Below are 18,005 nucleotides of genomic sequence, written 5' to 3'. Positions count from 1 at the left end.
CGAAAAGCAAAACTTTGGCCTTTGGAAAGAATTGGAAGCAGAACGCAGTGTTGGTTTAGGGCTGAGCTGAAAATGCACTCTCTGAGTTGTGTTAGATGCTGTGGGTGTTGAAAAGCATGGTTGTTTCTTTAAATGCTAACTGTAAACGTAGCCACATTGTTGGATGGGCCGTTTCTTCTGTGCCCTCACTGTCCACAGTAGCAGTGTGGGCAACCGAGGGAGAGGGTCAGTGAGGCCGCGGACAAAGAGGCAGGAAGTTGGTCCCCAAAAGAAGCCGTCGTCAACGAAAAAGGAAGGATAACCAAACCGGGTTGAAATGTTCGCCCATGGACAGTCTGCCTTGGTTTTGGCTGCATGAAATGTGCTTGGGGAATATCGGGCGTGACCCACCCTCCGATGCGAAGGCATTCTTATTCCATGTGGCTTTTATTAGCTTTTGATATGTGATCGAAAGTTTCAACTCTGCTCCTCTTAGTTTTTAACATTTTAGTTTTAATTTTTGTTACTTGGTGGTGTTTGGTTTGGTTTTCATATTTTATGTAAACTGCGCTGGGGGGGCCTTGAAAGGGCTGAAAAGCAATATTAAAATGTTGCACTCATCATCATCATCAACAACAACAACAACGTAAATCATTCCACAAAGGCTTTTTATGTTGCTGCTGCTGCTGTTGTTATTCATTTCCAGTATGAGTCACCATTCTTTATCCTTCCAGTCCTCGCTTTAAAATCTCTTGATATAATTGGGGATCCAAGGCTGGGACTGTGTAGGAAGTGAAGGAAGTAAAGAAAGGTATTCCTCTCCCCCTCTCTCATAATACAGAACCCTGGGTCATCCAGTAAAACTGATTGGCCGTAGATTCACAACAGAAAATAAAATAAAAGACTTCCTCGGACAAAGCACAATGAATTTGTAAAATTCTGTCATGCCGCTACTTGAGGAATCCTCCTCTGAGAAGGAGCTAGAGCTCCCAGAGACAGACAACGCCAAGGGGCCATCCATGTCAGGAGATCTAGGGGACCCTGGGCCCTCAGAGGAGATCACCGCTAGTCTGTCCCTGCAAGAGGAGGGGATTTCTGCCTCTGAAGGGGAGGCTGGGTGACCACTTAGCCCCCGAGAGCGTGGTCGCCTCACAAGGCAGGTCACTAGGGCTCCTTTGAGAATAAGTGCTTGATTACAAAGGAGGACTCCTCAAAAGGAAAGGACTCCTTAGGACTGAGGCCCTCCTCCTGAGTAAGACTTTTGCCAAAGGGCCTGTAATGCACTGCAGCTTAACCCTGGGTGGGGCTCAAGAATCTCTGGCTATATAAGCCTTGAGTTCTGCCATCATGCCCTGCTTGGGAATTTCCCAGAAGTGAATTTCCCTGTTACAAATAGGATGCCGGAGTTAGACCCTATGTCCAAATGTCCTTTTGAAAATCTCCACCTTACTTCTTTCGCGAGGTTTGGGGTTGTTCTTGTGTTGCCACCGCAAAGGGCAGCAGCATCAACTGTGCCGGCAGGCTGGCCCCGACTTTACGTCCACCACGATGCAGGCCTGAGGGGGACAGTTCTGTGTCGAGCACTGTGGAAGCGGTGGAGCTAGCGTTGTGCCTAAATCCGTCTTCCAAATTCTTTCCCCACGACAGAAGCTTCCATTGTTCTGCCTCATTCACAGGGTCTTTCAAAACGGTGTAGGCCTAAAGTAACCCCTTTTCCCATTTATTTCAGCAATAATGTACTTAGGATGGAAGTTTTCATGTGCAATACCCCATTATTATTTTTTCTTTCTGAGATATTTATTTATTTATTTCATTTAGATGCCGCCCCATAGCCGAAGCTCTCTGGGCAGTTTACAAACGTTAAAAACAGTGAACATTAAAAAGTATACAAAATTTAAAACCATCAAAAACATAAAACCAACCGTATAAAAACAACAGTTTCCATTTAAAAACAACAGTTCTGGGGTCTTAACATCTCGCCCACCCGTTCTGTTGTCCCTCCCAGCAGATTTTTTTTTCTGGTACTGCCACAGTTTCCAGGGGCATCTGGCGAATGCCTCTCTGGTTTTGGGGTGCAAAATTGGGCTATACTTCAAATGGGATGTATTTTTCCCTGTCTTGACAATGGCCCATTGACAAATCATTCCTGCTTTCGTTTGAATGTGCTCAGTGCCGTTATAAATTTGGCAGACTGCAAAAGAGCGCTGTCTGGTACTAATGGACATGTGTGAGGATCTCATCTCTGCTGGCCAGGATGCTCCTTTCCGCCTCGTCTAAGCATTGCTCACAATGTCCCCTCTAATGCTGGGATTATGCCAGGCCAGAATGAGATGCTACATAAAATGATCTCTTCGCCCACGACAGTGAACGAGCAAATGCAAGTTTTTGGGTTCCACAGAGCTCTTCGTCGGGCAGAAATATCCCACTGGGGAAACACCAGGTCTAGTAGTGTATGCCCAAACTCTGCACCTTTGTCCTCAGTCCATGGTCAGATTCAGCATGGCTCTAAGGTTCTTATGCTCAGTGGGGCATTTGGGTGGGAGCAATTAATAATAAATAATTATAACAATAACTAGTATCAAAGAAGTTTAAAGGGTACTAAGCACTTTGGGTACATTATTTCGTTGGTAACTTTACAACGACCCTTTAAGGTAGGCGGGCATTGTAACGCCCGTTTTCTGGATATAGCAGGCTGTTTAACAGCCACCTGCTGATTTGAGGCAGGATTTGAACTGGGGGCTTCCAGATTCGCAGTTCAGTCTCTCTTTTTATGGCTTAAATCCTTGACTTCAACAGATTCCCAGGCAGCTTTCAAAAAGTTAAAATGGCAATGAAACGAATGAAAGGCAAGAATATTGGAACACCGCAATGGGCCTGTTCAAACGACACGCTAAGCCATGGTTAGGCCGTTAATCCTTTTGCAGTAAGTGGTTAGTGAGCGTGTGTAAACCGTGGTTAGGGAGCCACCCTGGTTAAGAATGGTTCACATGACACACGAAGCCATAATGTTTAGCTGAAAGTGCCTAACCACCATGGCTTAGCATGTCGTCTGAACAGAGTACATATAAAAGAGTGGTATAAAAGCAAGGTATAAAACCTGGTGTGCAGTGGAGCGGGGATCTTTGTCCTGGTGCCAAAATGACGTCAAGATAGGCGAGCTTCCCTGGGCAGAGTATCCAAAGTTTGGGGTGCCACCACAGAGCAGGTCCTTTCTCTTGTAGCTACCAGCCACATCTCTGGTGGCCACACCTCTTAGCCACTCAATACATGGTTCCTCATTTCAGGAGGGATGTGGAAATAGAAACCACTTCCTGGATTGTGAAAGGATCTCAGCCCGTTGTTAGAACAGATATTTTGCAAGGCCTCCTTTCATCAGGATCTACGTTGTGGTTGACCTTCCACCTAGGGAAATTACGAGTGCTTTTAAGCTGTATTTCTGTTGCTGATGGTGGCCAGTTTCTTAAACAACCTCCAAACTGAAACGACACACAGGATCTTTGTATTGTGAACTCTCGGGAACCTTCCGGAGCCAAAACGTAGGGCCGGCCACACTCACCTCCTCACACTTTGTCCTTCTCTCTGTCCCACAGTTCTTCTCCGAGAAGAGGTGTCCCAGCTACAGGAAGAAGTCCACTTGCTCCGGCAAATGAAGGAAATGCTCACGAAAGACCTGGAGGAAACCCACGGCGGCAAGTCGACGGAGATTCTCTCTGCCACTGAGCTCAAAGTCCAGCTGGCCCAGAAGGAGCAAGAGCTCACGAGAGCCAAAGAAGCCCTCCAAGGTAAGAGCGGAACAAGCTCTTCATGTAGTTCGGTCCTTCACTGACCTGCAGGCAAAAGTCACGTCCCTCTGAAAGTTCGCCCCAGGCTTCCCCTCCTCTCTTGCGTCGCTTGACCTGGTACAGCTTGCCTCGTTTTTGGTTCGGTTTTCACCTCTGAAAAGCTCCGTCTGTTGTCGGTGGTCTTCTGCACGCGCCGTGAGTGCCTTTGGGCCATTTTGCTTCGACTTTGCCCTCACTGCCCGTGGTCTCGCTTGCCCGCACAGCCTTTGAATCCGACTGTCTGAGGTGCCCTGCCTGATCTTGCCCGTCTGACGGGATGACGTTGTGGAACGTCCTAAATAAAAGCCCGCAGGCGGCTGCAGCCAATAGGATTCATTGCTAGCAGTGTTGGCAAGCGAAGCCGAGGACAGCGAGGGCAGCAAAGAAGGAGCAAAACGGCACCAAGGAAGCAATTGAAATCACGTAAATGTTCATCAAGGTGGAAGAGAGACCTCGCATGATTCCAAGTGAGGCTTTTATGGAGGGACCAGATGCCATTGTCTTCTACACGTACCCCTCCCGTGTTTTTCCATCACTTCTCCGGTCTTTTTACTTACTGATCGTGAGCGCTAGGAAACCTGTGTCTGGAAGTACCCTTAGTCAGTGCTGGGGAACCCATAGCCCTCTAGGTATTGTTGGTCTCCCAACTCCCATCAAACTTAAAACCATCATGGCCCCTGGTCATGGATGATGGGACTTGTAGTTGGTGATGTAGAGGTAAATTTTGAAGTGCAGGTGGCTGCAGTGCATCATGACAGTCCTCACAGAGTTGCCCCCATGAAGACCCAAAAATTTCAGGGACGATGCCGTTTTCATCACCTCCATGGGTCTTTTGTTAAGCTCATGGATCTTTATTGGGGATCTTTATAGGCAGCTGGAGGGCAGCCGGAGGGCTGTTCCTGCTGTGCCTGGATCATAGAATCACAGAATAGTGGAGTTGGAAGGGGCCTATAAGGCCATCAAGTCCAACCCCCTGCTCAATGCAGGAATCCACCCTAAAGCTGCTCCAAAATCCTCGGCATTAGAACAAGGAACAACATATTGTGGCTGGGAAAATTCATTACACACACACACACACACACACACACACACTGTGTGGATTGTAGTTAAGCTCAGAGAGAACAGGAAAATTGGAGGGGTGGCAGGTGATATCAGCCTTCCTGCTAATAATGTAGTGCTGGTACAGAGTCCCTGCGGGCCCTGTGGCTCCGCTACACCGCTGGTTGTGGTCCGGCAAAATCTGATGGGCCACAAGTTTCAATGTTGGAGGAATCCATCCCAGGTGGTGATGGGGATGAAATTCATCAAATGTTCAATATCTCGCCTCCCCTCCCACCCCAGATGCTGGCTCGCTTACCTGGCATGATTCGATCTGAATTGCTCAGCCCAGCTTGTGGATTTTCAAGTCTTTGCAGTTGTTTTCCCTTAAATGGCCACTGACGCAAATTTCAACCCCAATTTGTGCTTTTCAGGCAAATTCCGGCTGTAATTCGTCAGTTATAACACAGTTGGTTATCGTGTTGTCCAAACATAGGTAGTGTGGTGTAGTGGCTAGAGTGTTGGACTGGGAGTCGGGAGACCTGGGTTCTAATCCCCACTGGGCGACTTTGGGGCAGTCACAGACTCTCAGCCCAACCTCACAGGGTTGTTGTTGTGAGGATAAAATGGAGAGGATTGTCTACGCCGCCTTGGGTTTCCCGGGAGGGAAAAAGGCGGGATATAAATGGATTGAATAAAAAAAAAAAGTAATAGGCAGAGAAAGTCTGATGCAAAAGGGGAGGCGAGGTGCTCTGCCTTTAATGCAGACTTCCCCAACCCGGTGCCCTCCAGATGTGTTGGACTACACCTCCCAGCATGCCCCAGCCAGCACAGTTGGCTCTGTCAGTGCGCCTTTCGCACCCGCTGCACCTCCTTGTGCCAGTGGCCAAACGAACAGAGCTCTCCCTGCTAATGAACTAGAAATCCGGTCCTTTCGCGGCCACAACTACGCTGTCAGTCCAGATTGTTCCCATCCATCCCAATTACCCACAGAGGAAAGGGACCCGCAGCAGTGCATGCTGGCTCCGAGAGGCCCTAAATATAGACGCCAATGCCTGTCCCCCACCCCCGGCTTACCACGTGTCGGTTTCACTCGCCTGGTACCTTTCCAGAGGTTGCAGCGAGATGCTCTCAAAAGGGTTTTAGACTCAACAACGTTATAAACATGCGGTGTGTTTAGCCAGTTCTCGGGAGGAAGAGGAGAAGGGGAAAGCATTGTCATCCAGCACCAACGAGAGAGTTGGCAAGGACTCAAGTCGAGGTGGCATGAGCAGTCCATGGTTAAGGTCTGCCATTTTGTTGGGGGGGGTGTGTGTTTCCAGTTGTTTACAGCAGCCATGGAGAAGTCTGAACGGGGGACTCCGGTTCAGACTGTAGTATAGCCAGGGAAGGCGAGTACAGTTATTCTACCAAACCCAGCCATGAGGAAACCCAGAAACATCTGCTTCCATTTTCAACTAGACACAGTTTGCCATTTTGTATGAACCGCAACCCAACGTGGTTAGCTGAAAGGATGCTGTGTCCACAGTTCTTCCCAGTTCAGACACAATGGCCAAAACAGGAGCGGAGGCCTCCAATCTTCTCCTTGCAGCTGCGTCAGTTTGAGTGAGGCGTCTGACCCTGAAGCCGACTCAATTCACGTAGCGTGAACTATAGTTTAGCATGATATTCAGAGAGAGGGGGGCACATCCTAGACCACCTGCAGCTTAATACCGAGTGATCCAATTTAGAACACTTGGGGGGGAAAGCCCTCTCTCTCTCTCTCTCTCTCTCTCTCTGTTTCTCTCTCTCTTCACAATTTCCGCCCGATTCAAGCTGAGAGGTGCTTCTACGTTGCTACTCAGAGCTTGTGTCATGCACAAACGGCCTCTCAAAATTCTCCATCCTATTTGTTAGCATGACCATATGGAAAGGAGGACAGGGCTCCTGCACCTTTAACAGTTATGTAGAAAAGGGAATTTCAGCAGGTGTCCTTTGTACGCATGCAGCACCAGGTGAAATTCCCTCTTCATCACAATAGTTAAAGCTGCAGGAGCTATATTAGAGTGACCAGATACAAAAGAGGGCAGGGCTCTTGCAGTTATAACTGTTGTGATGAAGAGGGAATTTCACCAGGTGCTGCATACGTACAAACGACACCTGCTAAAATTCCTTTTTCTACGCCACTGTTAAAGATACAGGAGACCGGTCCTCCTTTCCATATGGTCACCCTATATTTGTGGGCACAGAAACAGGGGAGGAAATCATTTGCCAAATTTCCCCAAGGCGAGGAGAAATTCTCCAACAGTTTCTCGGCAGCGGGCCCCCCATTAGGACAGCTGCTGATGTTTGATTGTTCGTTTTCCTAAGGTTTGTTTGTTTTAAATAGCAACAACTGGGTTGGCCTCCTGGCCGCCATTTTGCCTGCCAAGGGGTAAATGCCAAGTTCTACACCTAGGAAAAAGAAACCAAAGGCGCAGTTACAAGATGGGGATACTTGGCTCAGCAATACTACAAGCGAGAAGGCTCTTGGGAATTTTGTCGATCACAAGCTGAATATGAGCCAAAAGTGTGATGTGGCTGCAAAAAAAAAAAATGCTATTTTGGGATGCATTAATAGAAGTATAGCTTCCAAATTGCACGAGGTACTGGTTAGGCCTCATCTATTCAGCACTGGTTAGGCCTCATCTTGAGTATTGCATCCAGTTCTGGGCACCACACTTCAAGAAGGATGCAGACAAGCTGGAGGGGGTTCAGAGGAGGGCAGTGAGGATGATCAGGGGTCTGGAAACAAAGCCCTATGAAGAGAGACTGAAAGCACTGGGCATGTTTAGCCTAGAGAGGAGAAGGCTAAGCGGAGATATGATAGCACTCTTCAACCTAGGGAGGTTGTGGGCTCTCCCGCACTAGTAGCATTCAAGAGGCAGCTGGACAGCCATCTGCCAGGGATGCTTTATGGTGGATTCCTGCGTTGAGCAGGGGGTTGGACTCGATGGCCTTGTAGGCCCCTTCCAACTCTACTATTCTATGATTCTAAATCCTTGAAAGGTTGTCACACAGAGGAGGGCCAGGATCTCTTCTCGATCCTCACAGAGTGCGGGACACAGAATAATGGGCTCAAGTTACAGGAAGCCAGATTCCACCTGGACATCAGGAAAAACTTCCTGACTGTTAGAGCACTACGACAATGGAACCAGTTACCTAGGGAGGTTGTGGGCTCTCCCACACTAGAGGCCTTCAAGTGGCAGCTGGCCAACCATCTGTCAGGGATGCTTTAAGGTGGTTCCTGCACTGAGCAGGGGGTTGGACTCGATGGCCTTGTAGGCCCCTCCCAATTCTACTAATCTATGATTCTATGCTCCACAATGCCTCACATCTTGCATGGTTCCAGGTCATGGTGCATGTGTGGGGCGAGGCAGAATGGGGGCGGCCACCAGCAAAAAACATTGGAGATTTTCAGAAAACTCTGAAAAGCGGCCTATTTTTTTTCCAGAAGACGTTTGAACAAACCGTTTTTGTGTCTGGGACTTCAGTAGCTGATGGAACTGCCCAATACTGAATCATTCGTTCATTTGTTTAGTAACAGTCACAGACCAACCACTAGAAATGCAAAATATGAAATCAAAATAAGCAGATACAAACATATATACAGACTGCAAATATATACATAAACAGAGGATTCAGGATCAAAACTAACTTCAAGGGCCGTGTCTCTTAATATCAATTAATGTTAGAGTGAATGATAATGAATTTAATTATTTGATTCCTAATAGAACATGCCTGAGTGCATAGGCAGCACATTTCATTAGGGTGTGCAGCCAGGGATTATTATTTTTTAAAGACGAACATTTATTGAATACTCAGTCATAAAGGACCTTATTTTTATTCATTTATTTATTAAACACTGTAGACTCTGATGCCCTACGCCGCGTTCGGCTTGCCTGGCTGTGGGAGGGCCGTTGCAAGGGGGCAGGGAATGAGGAGATGCAAATTGAGCCCCAGCATTTGTGGGGCTTTATGGCAACACAGGCCTTTTGATTCCTACTGCCAGGAGCAACGACGCTCTCTCGGAGGCAGTGGTTCTTTGGTGCAGCGGCGGAGGAGCCGGAGGGCAGCCGGAGGGCTGTTCCCGCTGTGCCTGGATCATAGAATCACAGAATAGTAGAGTTGGAAGGGACCTATAAGGCCATCAAGTCCAACCTCCTGCTCAATGCAGGAATCCACCCTAAAGGATACCTGACAGATGTTTGTCCAGCTGCCTCTTGACAGCCTCTAGTGTGGGAGAGCCCACAACCTCCCTAGGTAACTGGTTCCATTGTTGTACTTTTTTTCCTGATGTCTAGCCAGAATCTGGCTTCCTGTAACTTCAGCCCACAACCTCCCTAGGTAACTGGTTCCATTGTCATACTGCTCTAACAGTCAGGAAGTTTTTCCTGATGTCCAGTCGGAATCTGGCTTCCTGTAACTTCAGCCCACAACCTCCCTAGGTAACTGGTTCCATTGTCATACTGCTTTAACAGCCAGGAAGTTTTTCCTGATGTCTAGCTGGAATCTGGCTTCCTGTAACTTGAGCCCTTTATTCTGTGTCCTGCACTCTGGATCCCTTCTCAATGGCCCCCTCAATTCAGCACATTGCTTGAGACATTAGGGTATGCCCGGGCACACCCGGCACACCCCTTGCACACGCCTATGTCTGGCCACAAAATGTTGCCAGACATTGTGTTCACTGGGAGACTCTGAGAGGAGATCTACCTGGAACTTTTTTTGTTAAAACGGAGAAATATAATCAGAACAAATGCCCTTATAATATAGACGTTAGAAAATTCTGAAAAGCGGCCTGTTTGTTTGTTTTTTCCAGCAGAGGTTTGAATAAATAAAAATCCCCCAAACTCTCTCAGAAAACCCCCCCGCCGTCTGTGGATTTTTGGCTCGGCTGTCTTTAGAAGGAGTAAGAGTGTGACTGCCACCAGATCCATCCTCCCGCTGAGTGTGGGCATGTCTTTGGCTACACTTCAGAGGCTCTGACGGGGGCTGTCCATTCCTGACACGGCCTCAGTATCATTAGCCAGGTTGTTGGTAACAGATGTTAGTACTCATTCGGAGATTGAAGACTCCTGCACTTCGATGAATATATATATATGTATTCCCATATCAAAAGCTTCCAAACCCTCAAAAACGCTGAGATGTTGCTTTCCTGAGCCTCTTCAAACTGCGGAGATCTTCTCTAGAGGAGCTTACTTTATAACGCCGCACATGCAAAATAGGGATTAATCGGGCTGCCTCCAAGATACATGAAAACACATTTCTGGTGAGGGTTTTGATCGCGCGTTTACTGTAATGCAAATAATACGATAAGCTGACTACACTCGCCTTACCCTTGCTGTGGTGGGCGGGTGGGGGGAGGGTAAACGCTTCACATAATAGGAGGAAGAAGGAAAAGACGGCTGTGTAGGGGACTTGGGTGAAAATTAGCTGTTGAATCTAAAATAGGTCGGGTTGAATTCAGTGGCTCGTAGCAGGGGCGTCACTAGGCCTGAGCTGGTGGGGCTCAACTCTGAATATTTTCCCCACAATTCGAGGGTCTGATGGTGCCGATAGAATCTTTTCTTTTTTCCTAAGCTTAGGGCACAGTCCTATGCGTTTTTAGACAGAAAAAAGTCCTATAACTCCCAGCATTTGCCAACCAGCCTCGCCAAAGTTACAGGAAGACAGGTTCCGGCTGGATATCAGGAAAAACATCCTGACTGTTAGAGCAGTACGACAATGGAACCAGTTACCTAGGGAGGTGGTGGGCTCTCCCACACTAGAGGCCTTGAAGAGGCAGTTGGACAACCATCTGTCAGGGATACTTTAGGGTGGATTCCTGCATTGAGCAGGGGGTTGAACTTGATGGCCTTGTAGGCCCCTTCCAACTCTTCTATGATTCTACGATTCTATGATTCTTTGACTTTTTGCTGTCTAAAGACACATTGGATTGCACACATAATTGCATAGGCGGGGGTGGTTAAAGGGCTCGTGCAAAAACTCACCGTCAATCCTGTTGTGCACTTTTTCCACACTTGTCGTTTCACACTCATCGCCAATTCATTGCAGCCGAAGAGGAACTATTGATTTACTTTGATCTGGAGGTTGTGGTTCAAATTAAAGCATGGTTTTTTTCGGTGGGGTTTGGAGGGGAAGTGAATTGGTTGGCTTTGCCATTTGTGTACTTTAAAGAAATGCTATCCAGCATTTCTAAATGTTCTTATATAGGGATGGATTTATTTGTGCAGATTTTATACAGAGTTGTCTTGTGGGCCCGTCGGCCCCCTTGATCTTTTCAGTGGCTACGGACGGCCCTGGCTGGGATTTCAGTAGCTGGTCGAATTGCCCAATATTGAATTGAGTCACGCTGTCCTATGAGAGGACGCTCGCAGATTGGGAGCCATCTTGGAACCCCAAGATGTGGTCAGTGAAAACAATGATGGAGTAGGCTACAATGTCTCCAAGTCATGATGGTTGTATTCTCCTCTCAAGTGCAGAGGCCAGTGAATATGCGTTGCTGTGGGGACCACAATGGGAGGGTTCGATTGGCCTCACATCCTACATGGAGAAATAAAAGGAAGGAGTTGGAAGGGTCCTATAAGAGCATCAAGTCCAACCCCCTGCTCAATGCAGGAATCCACCCTGAAGCGTCCCTGAGAGATGGTTGTCCAGCTAAGGGGAGACATGATAGAGGTGTACAAAATTATGCATGGTGTGGAGAATGTGGCTAGGGAGACACTTTTCTCCCTCTCTCAAAATACTAGAACCCAATGGGGGTCATCCCATGAAGTTGATTGGTGGGAGATTCAGGACAAGATCAAAGGAAGGACTTCTTCACACAGCACATAGTTAAATTATGGAACTCACTACCACAGGACGTAGTGATGGCCACCAATCTGGATGGCTTCAAAAGGGGGTTGGATAAATACCTGGAGGCAAAGGCTATCCATGGGTACTAGCCCTGATGGTTGTGTGCTACGTCCAGTATTCGAGGCCGTAAGCCTGTGTGCACCAGTTGCTGGGGAACATGGGTGGGAGGGAGCTGTTGCACCATGTCCTGCTTGTTCAACCCTGGTCGACAGCTGGCTGGCCACTGTGTGAACAGAGTGCTGGACTAGATGGACCCTTGGTCTGATCCAGCGTGGCAGTTCTTATGTTCTTATGTGGGTATCTCAAGGAGGCATCTGATTTGCTACTGGGCAATACTGGCCTTCGGTTCGCCCAGCACATCTCTTCTTTTGCTTGAGCCACTCTCCTCTTGGACTTTCGGATAGAGGCCATGGCCAGAGGCAATTTCTGACAGCCTTGGCAGATACAACCCACCTTGGGGGAAAAGAGAGACTTTGGGCTCATCTATACCTGCAACCCTTTGGGGAGGGGAGAGGGACGATCACAGAGTTTTCCACTGCTGGGATCGTCCCTCAGGAACCACACACCAGCAAGTTGTCCCGGAAGTAAAGAGGGACGTTCCGGAGCATCATTTTGTTTATTTTTTTAAGAGGAGGCATTTGTGCAATTGTATAATCCCACCTTTGATAACCTCTCGTCTGGATTACTGCAATGCGTTATACGTGGGGCTGCCTTTGAAAACGGTCCGGAAGCTTCAGCTGGTACAAAACAGGGCAGCCCGCCTACTAACAGGGACTGGCCAGCGAGATCATATCATGCCAGTCCTTCTACAACTTCATTGGCTGCCAGTCCAGGTCCGGGCCCGATTCAAAGTGCTGGTATTAACAGTCAAAGCCCTAAACGGTTTGGGGCCAGTTTATTTGAAGGAACGCCTCCTCCAATATGTACCTGCCCGGACCTTAAGATCATCCACGGGGTCCTTCTCCGTGAGCCCCTGCCGAAGGAAGTGAGGCATGTGGCTACCAGGAGGAGGGCCTTCTCTGATGTGGCCCCCCGGCTGTGGAATGAGCTCCCCAGAGAGGTTCGCTTGGCGCCTACATTGTTTTCCTTTCGTCGCCAGCTGAAGACCTTTTGATTCTTTTAACTCCTTGTTCGCCACCTTGATAGCTATCTTAGCAAATGAAGCTGTATATAAGTATACACAATAAATAAGAATAATGAGGTAGCGGTGGTAGAAAATACGTTCAATCAAATACAGATTGCAGCTTGTTCCAGCTCCAGGGTTCGCCTTAACGCTCTTCACGCTTTCCTCGCCACCACTATCAATCTGTTGCTGTAGTTGTTCAACTGTGCATAATGTTTGTGGCTATTTCTATTAATTTTCTTATTAATCCTATTTGGAATGAAGATTTCTAATGACTAATAAATCTCCCCCTCACTCTTTATGCTTCAGAACTAATCGTTCTTGGAAGGGGATGAGAGAAATACTCTTTTGTTTGAGAGAGAGAGAGAGAGAGAGAGAGAGAGAGAGAGAGAGAGAGAGAGAATATATTAATTTCAGTGCTTTTTTCCTCCTAAGTAATGGTGCCTTAACTATGGACCCCTTTATTATTTATTAAGGATGAGCACTTTGTCTGGATTCATGTAATTAGCCATTTATTTTAGACCAAACTATTGATGAGAACTCACTCTATAAAACATGTCCATTAATTTGAACAGAACTAAAATCTTAATGAATTAAATCAGTTAGGGTCGTTCGTATATACTGTGTCTGCCTAAAGCCAGATTTCCAGATGGGGGAGGAAACATAGTGCAATCATAAATCAACTCCCAGAACAACCCCTACATTGGCTGAAATATTATGTGACTTTTCGAGTGAAGACAGATGTAACCTGTTATGAGCGGTGGGAGCAGTTTAGTTCCCCTTCTGCTGTTCTGCATATAAATGTACACTCACCACTGCTCTGGTTTTGTGCGATTTGGACATGGTTCCACTTGAATGACAAAAAAGGTGGCTGCGGAAGGTTCCGATTGGCTAATACCTGTGACATCGCCAACACACGACCCCAAACCCTGGAACTGTTTGGCAATTATAAGAAATGTTTGGCATTATAAGAAAAGGAATTGAGAATAAAACGGACGGTATCGTACTGCCTTTATACAAATCGAGGGTGCGACCACATTTGGATACTGTGTGCAGTTTCGGTCCCCACTCCTAAAAAAGGATATTATAGAGCTGGAGGCAACTCAAATGATGAAGGGGCTGGAGCATCTCCCCTAGGAGGGAAGGTTACATCAGCTGGGATTGTTTAGCTTGGAAAAAATGAGGCTATGGGGAGACATGATAGAGGTGTACAAAATTATGCATGGTGTGGAGAATATGGAAAGGAAGACATCTTTCTCCCTCTCTCAAAATACTAGAACCCAGTGGGGTCATCTCATGAAGCTGATTGGTGGGAGATCCAGGACAAATAAGAGGAAGGACTTCTTCACACAGCGCAGAGTTAAACTATGGAACTCGCTACCACAAGATGTAGCGATGGCCACCAATTTGGATGGCTTAAAAAGGGGGTTGGAAAAATTCCTGGAGGTGAAGGCTATCCATGGCTACTAGCCCTGATGGTTGTGTGCTCTCTCCAGTATTTGAGGCAGTAACCCCGTGTGCACCAGTTGCTGGGGAACATGGGTGAGAGGGTGCTGTTGCACCATGTCCTGCTTGTTCATCATTATTATTATTATTATTATTATTTATTTATATAGCACCATCAATGTACATGGTGCTGTACAGATAACACAGTAAATAGCAAGACCCTGCCGCATAGGCTTACAATCTAATAAGTTGTAGTAAACAATAAAGAGGGAAGGCGAATGCAAACAGGCACAGGGAAGTGTAAACAGGCACAGGGTAGGGCAAAACCAACAGTGTAAAGTCAGAACAAACTCAATATTTAAAGGCTATAGGGAAAAGAAAAGTTTTGAGCTGAGTCTTAAAAGCAGTGATTGAGTTTGTAGTTCTCAAGTGTTCTGGAAGAGCGTTCCAGGCGTAAGGGGCAGCAGAAGAAAAAGGACGAAGCCGAGTAAGGGAAGTGGAGGTCCTTGGGCAGGCGAGAAGCATGGCATCGGAGGAGCGGAGAGCCCGAGCGGGGCGATAGTGTGAGATGAGAGAGGAGAGATAGGCAGGAGCTAGGCAGTGAAGAGCTTTGAAGGTCAGTAGGAGAAGTTTATATTGGATTCTGAAGTGAATTGGAAGCCAATGAAGAGATTTCAGAAGTGGAGTGACATGGTCAGAGCGGCGGGCCAAGAAGATGATCTTAGCGGCAGAGTGGTGGACAGAGACCAGCGGACTGATGTGAGACGAAGGAAGGCCAGAGAGAAGAAGGATGCAGTAGTCCAACCGAGAGATAACCAGTGCGTGAACGAGAGTCTTGGCAGAAGAGACAGACAAAAATGGTCAAATCCTGGCAATATTATACAGGAAGAAACGACAGGATTTAGCTACTGCCTCGATGTGAGGAGTAAAGGAGAGCGAGGAGTCAAATATAAAGCCAAGACTACGAGCTTCCTTGACCGGAGTAAGCGTGACATCGTTGACAGTAAGGGAGAATGAGAGGTGAGGAGAAGGTTTAGGAGGAAAAACTAGCAGTTCAGTCTTTGCCATGTTAAGTTTCAAACGAGTTTCCCTGGCTGATGGTTGGTTGGCCACTGTGTGAACAGAGTGCTGGACTGGATGGACCCTTGGTCTGATCCAGCATCAGGGCTCTTCTGATGTTCTTATGTTCATATGTTCTTAATGTTTTAATTAGGGCTCAGCGAATGTCAGACCTTCTCAGACCTTTCTCCCCAACGAAGGTGGTGCGGTACATTTTGTGACATTTCAGGGGGGTTAAAATAGGGTGACTTCTGTAGTACTTACAAAATAAATTGGCAAGTGGTCTGCGGGCTCCTTTCTTTATTGCCTTCCATTTCCATTTTAAAAGTAAATTGAATGGCTGTCGAGCACTTTTAAAAGTGCACAAATTATGTATGGTGGAGAGAACGTGGATAGGGAGATTTTTTCCTCCCTCTCTCATAATACTAGAACCCAATGGGGTCATCCCATCAAGCTGAATGGTGGGAGATTCAGATAAAAGCGAGGACTTCTTAACATAGCACATAACTGACCACACTTAGGATACTGTGTACACCAGGGATGCTTTAAAGTGGATTCCTGCACTGAGCAGGGGGTTGGACTTGATGGCCTTATAGGCCCCTTCCAACTACTATTCTGTGAATCTATGAAATAGTGAGGGGACAAGGTCCCAACGCATGCATTTTCTGCCAATATCACCCTTGGGTTAGCCTCTCACGAGTTTTGCCTCGGTTCTTTCAGGACCTTGCTAGCTGCCGCTAATTAGAAAAGGGTTATTTCTGTGGGTTTCCAGCTGCTGAATGGAATTCATTGCTAAGTTTTCTGTTGCTACAAGCCTCAAGGATTCTGCATACAAATTAGGGTTTTGCTCAAAGGCTTTGGTATTCTAGAGAAGCTTTTGCAAAAAAAAAAGGAAATAAAGAAAGAAAGAAAGAAAAGGGTTTGCTTTAAAAGTAGGAGAAGAAGAAAATGATTCTTCTAGCTTGTTAACTAGGAGAGGAGTGAAAAAGAAACAGCATTTCCCGGAACGAAAGCATTTTATATCCACAGTGTTTGGTGTTTGTCGTACTTTCGCTGTTAGATCTTCATCGGAGCCCGTTGTTATCTGAAATGTTGATGGCATTGCTTGCCAATAACCTGGAGGAAAAAAATGATCCTTCCGTCAGTTTACTGCCATTTGGATGAGCATTTTATACTCAAAATATTGTGGGAAGTGCAAACCCTAGCTGCCTTCCAGCTGTATGTATAGAATCCTGAGCCAAAATGGAGGAGGTGTGTTCGGTGTTCAACACCCACCAAAACGCACCCTCCTTTTGGGGGGTGATTTATTCCGCATTCTCCTTTGCAAAATGGTGTGAAACGATTCGTGGAAGGGGAAGACAGGGCAGGAGGAATCAGGAAAACATCTGGTGGTTCTGATGTCAGTGGGGTAGTAAGACCACTCCAGGTATCAGTCCTATCCAGGTTGCTGTAGTTTGTGGCCATAGATATACTAAAAGTAAAGAGCCCCCACAATTACTTTACATCATGGCCTAGCTCTCAAGAGGAGGAAACGTTTGCAGGTAAGTCCCAGCGGTGATGGCTCTGGATTGGGATGGCATAGGGGTGGTGAGGGGATGGTGTGAGGGTGGCAAGGCAGGGAGTCGGGAGTCCAATGGACTCCTGGTCACTCTTGCTCCTAAATTTTCTGGGTGTTGACCGTGCAGCCAGTGCCCAGGAATTCACACGGCTGGCCCGCTTCAAAGGGGCCAAATCTCACTTTGATGCCAAGCCAAGGTGGGGGCTTCCCCCCGAAGCACCCCGAGTTGAATTGGGGCCATTTCGGAGGCTCCAAAATGGCCTCCAAGGCGAGTCGGGGGCCTAGTTAAAATCTGCTCACTGCAGTGCAGAATCGTCATGCAAGTTTGGTTGAAATTGATCAAATGGGCTTGGTTGCCACCCTTTTGGTTCAACGTGGTGGTTGAAATTTCCACCGGGCCTAAAACCATCACTGATGGAGGTAGAACAAATCCCAAAAGTTTCCTAACAATCGGATGTAAAGGTTTTCGAAACCATTGAGGACAAACAAACAAATCGTGGGCACCCAGCTGGATGCAGGAGTCCAATTGATGCCCCTACATCCTCACACACACAACTGGACTCAGACCCAGTCAGGCCCCATGGTGCATTTGTGGACCTGCAAGTCAAGCGCCCGTAACCGTCTCAGGAAAAAGAGTTTCTGATCACCTGCAACGCCATCCTTCTAACTGGAGATATCAGGGACTGAACCGGCAAATCCCTGCACGTGCTCTACCACTGAGCAAGGGTCCCTTTGCCTTCAAAGAACTCCAGTGTTGTGGCCAGATTTTTCTGTAGGACATGCGTGTGTGTGTGTGTGTTTTCCAAGGACGTGCACGTGCCTGGAACGGTCTAAATTTCCAAATCAGATCTCTGTCCCCTTTGCAGCTGCTTGGAAACCCAAGAGCAGGCAGGTGGTCCCTTGACAGGGCTGGCTCTCATACCGGCTGGCGCTACTCCGTGCCACGTGAGAACATTTTCTCTATTGGGAGATCCTGCTTTCAGGACAAGTTAGGCCTCGTCTTGAGTACTGCGTCCAGTTCTGGGCTCCACACTTCAAGAAGGATGCAGACAAGCTGGAGGGGGTTCAGAGGAGGACAACGAGGATGGTCAGGGATCTGGAAACAAAG

The 18,005-nt window shown here is 47.4% G+C and overlaps 1 protein-coding gene across 3 annotated transcripts in view; it reads left to right on the top strand.

The window, feature by feature from the left end:
- KAZN (kazrin, periplakin interacting protein) overlaps window positions 1-18,005 on the top strand; it is a 269,488-nt gene that overhangs the window by 208,131 nt on the left and 43,352 nt on the right. For all 3 annotated transcript variants that reach the window (XM_063145364.1, XM_063145363.1, XM_063145362.1), the window contains exon 2: window positions 3,570-3,761. In XM_063145364.1, coding sequence (XP_063001434.1) covers window positions 3,570-3,761 — 192 coding nt within the window. The remainder of the gene's footprint in view (window positions 1-3,569; window positions 3,762-18,005) is intronic.

This window comes from Elgaria multicarinata, chromosome 20 (assembly GCF_023053635.1).
Source record: "Elgaria multicarinata webbii isolate HBS135686 ecotype San Diego chromosome 20, rElgMul1.1.pri, whole genome shotgun sequence".
In the NCBI taxonomy this organism is placed as follows: Eukaryota; Metazoa; Chordata; class Lepidosauria; order Squamata; family Anguidae; genus Elgaria; species Elgaria multicarinata.
Note: the sequence above shows the minus strand (reverse complement) of the source record. Positions and strands in the feature narration are given on the sequence as shown.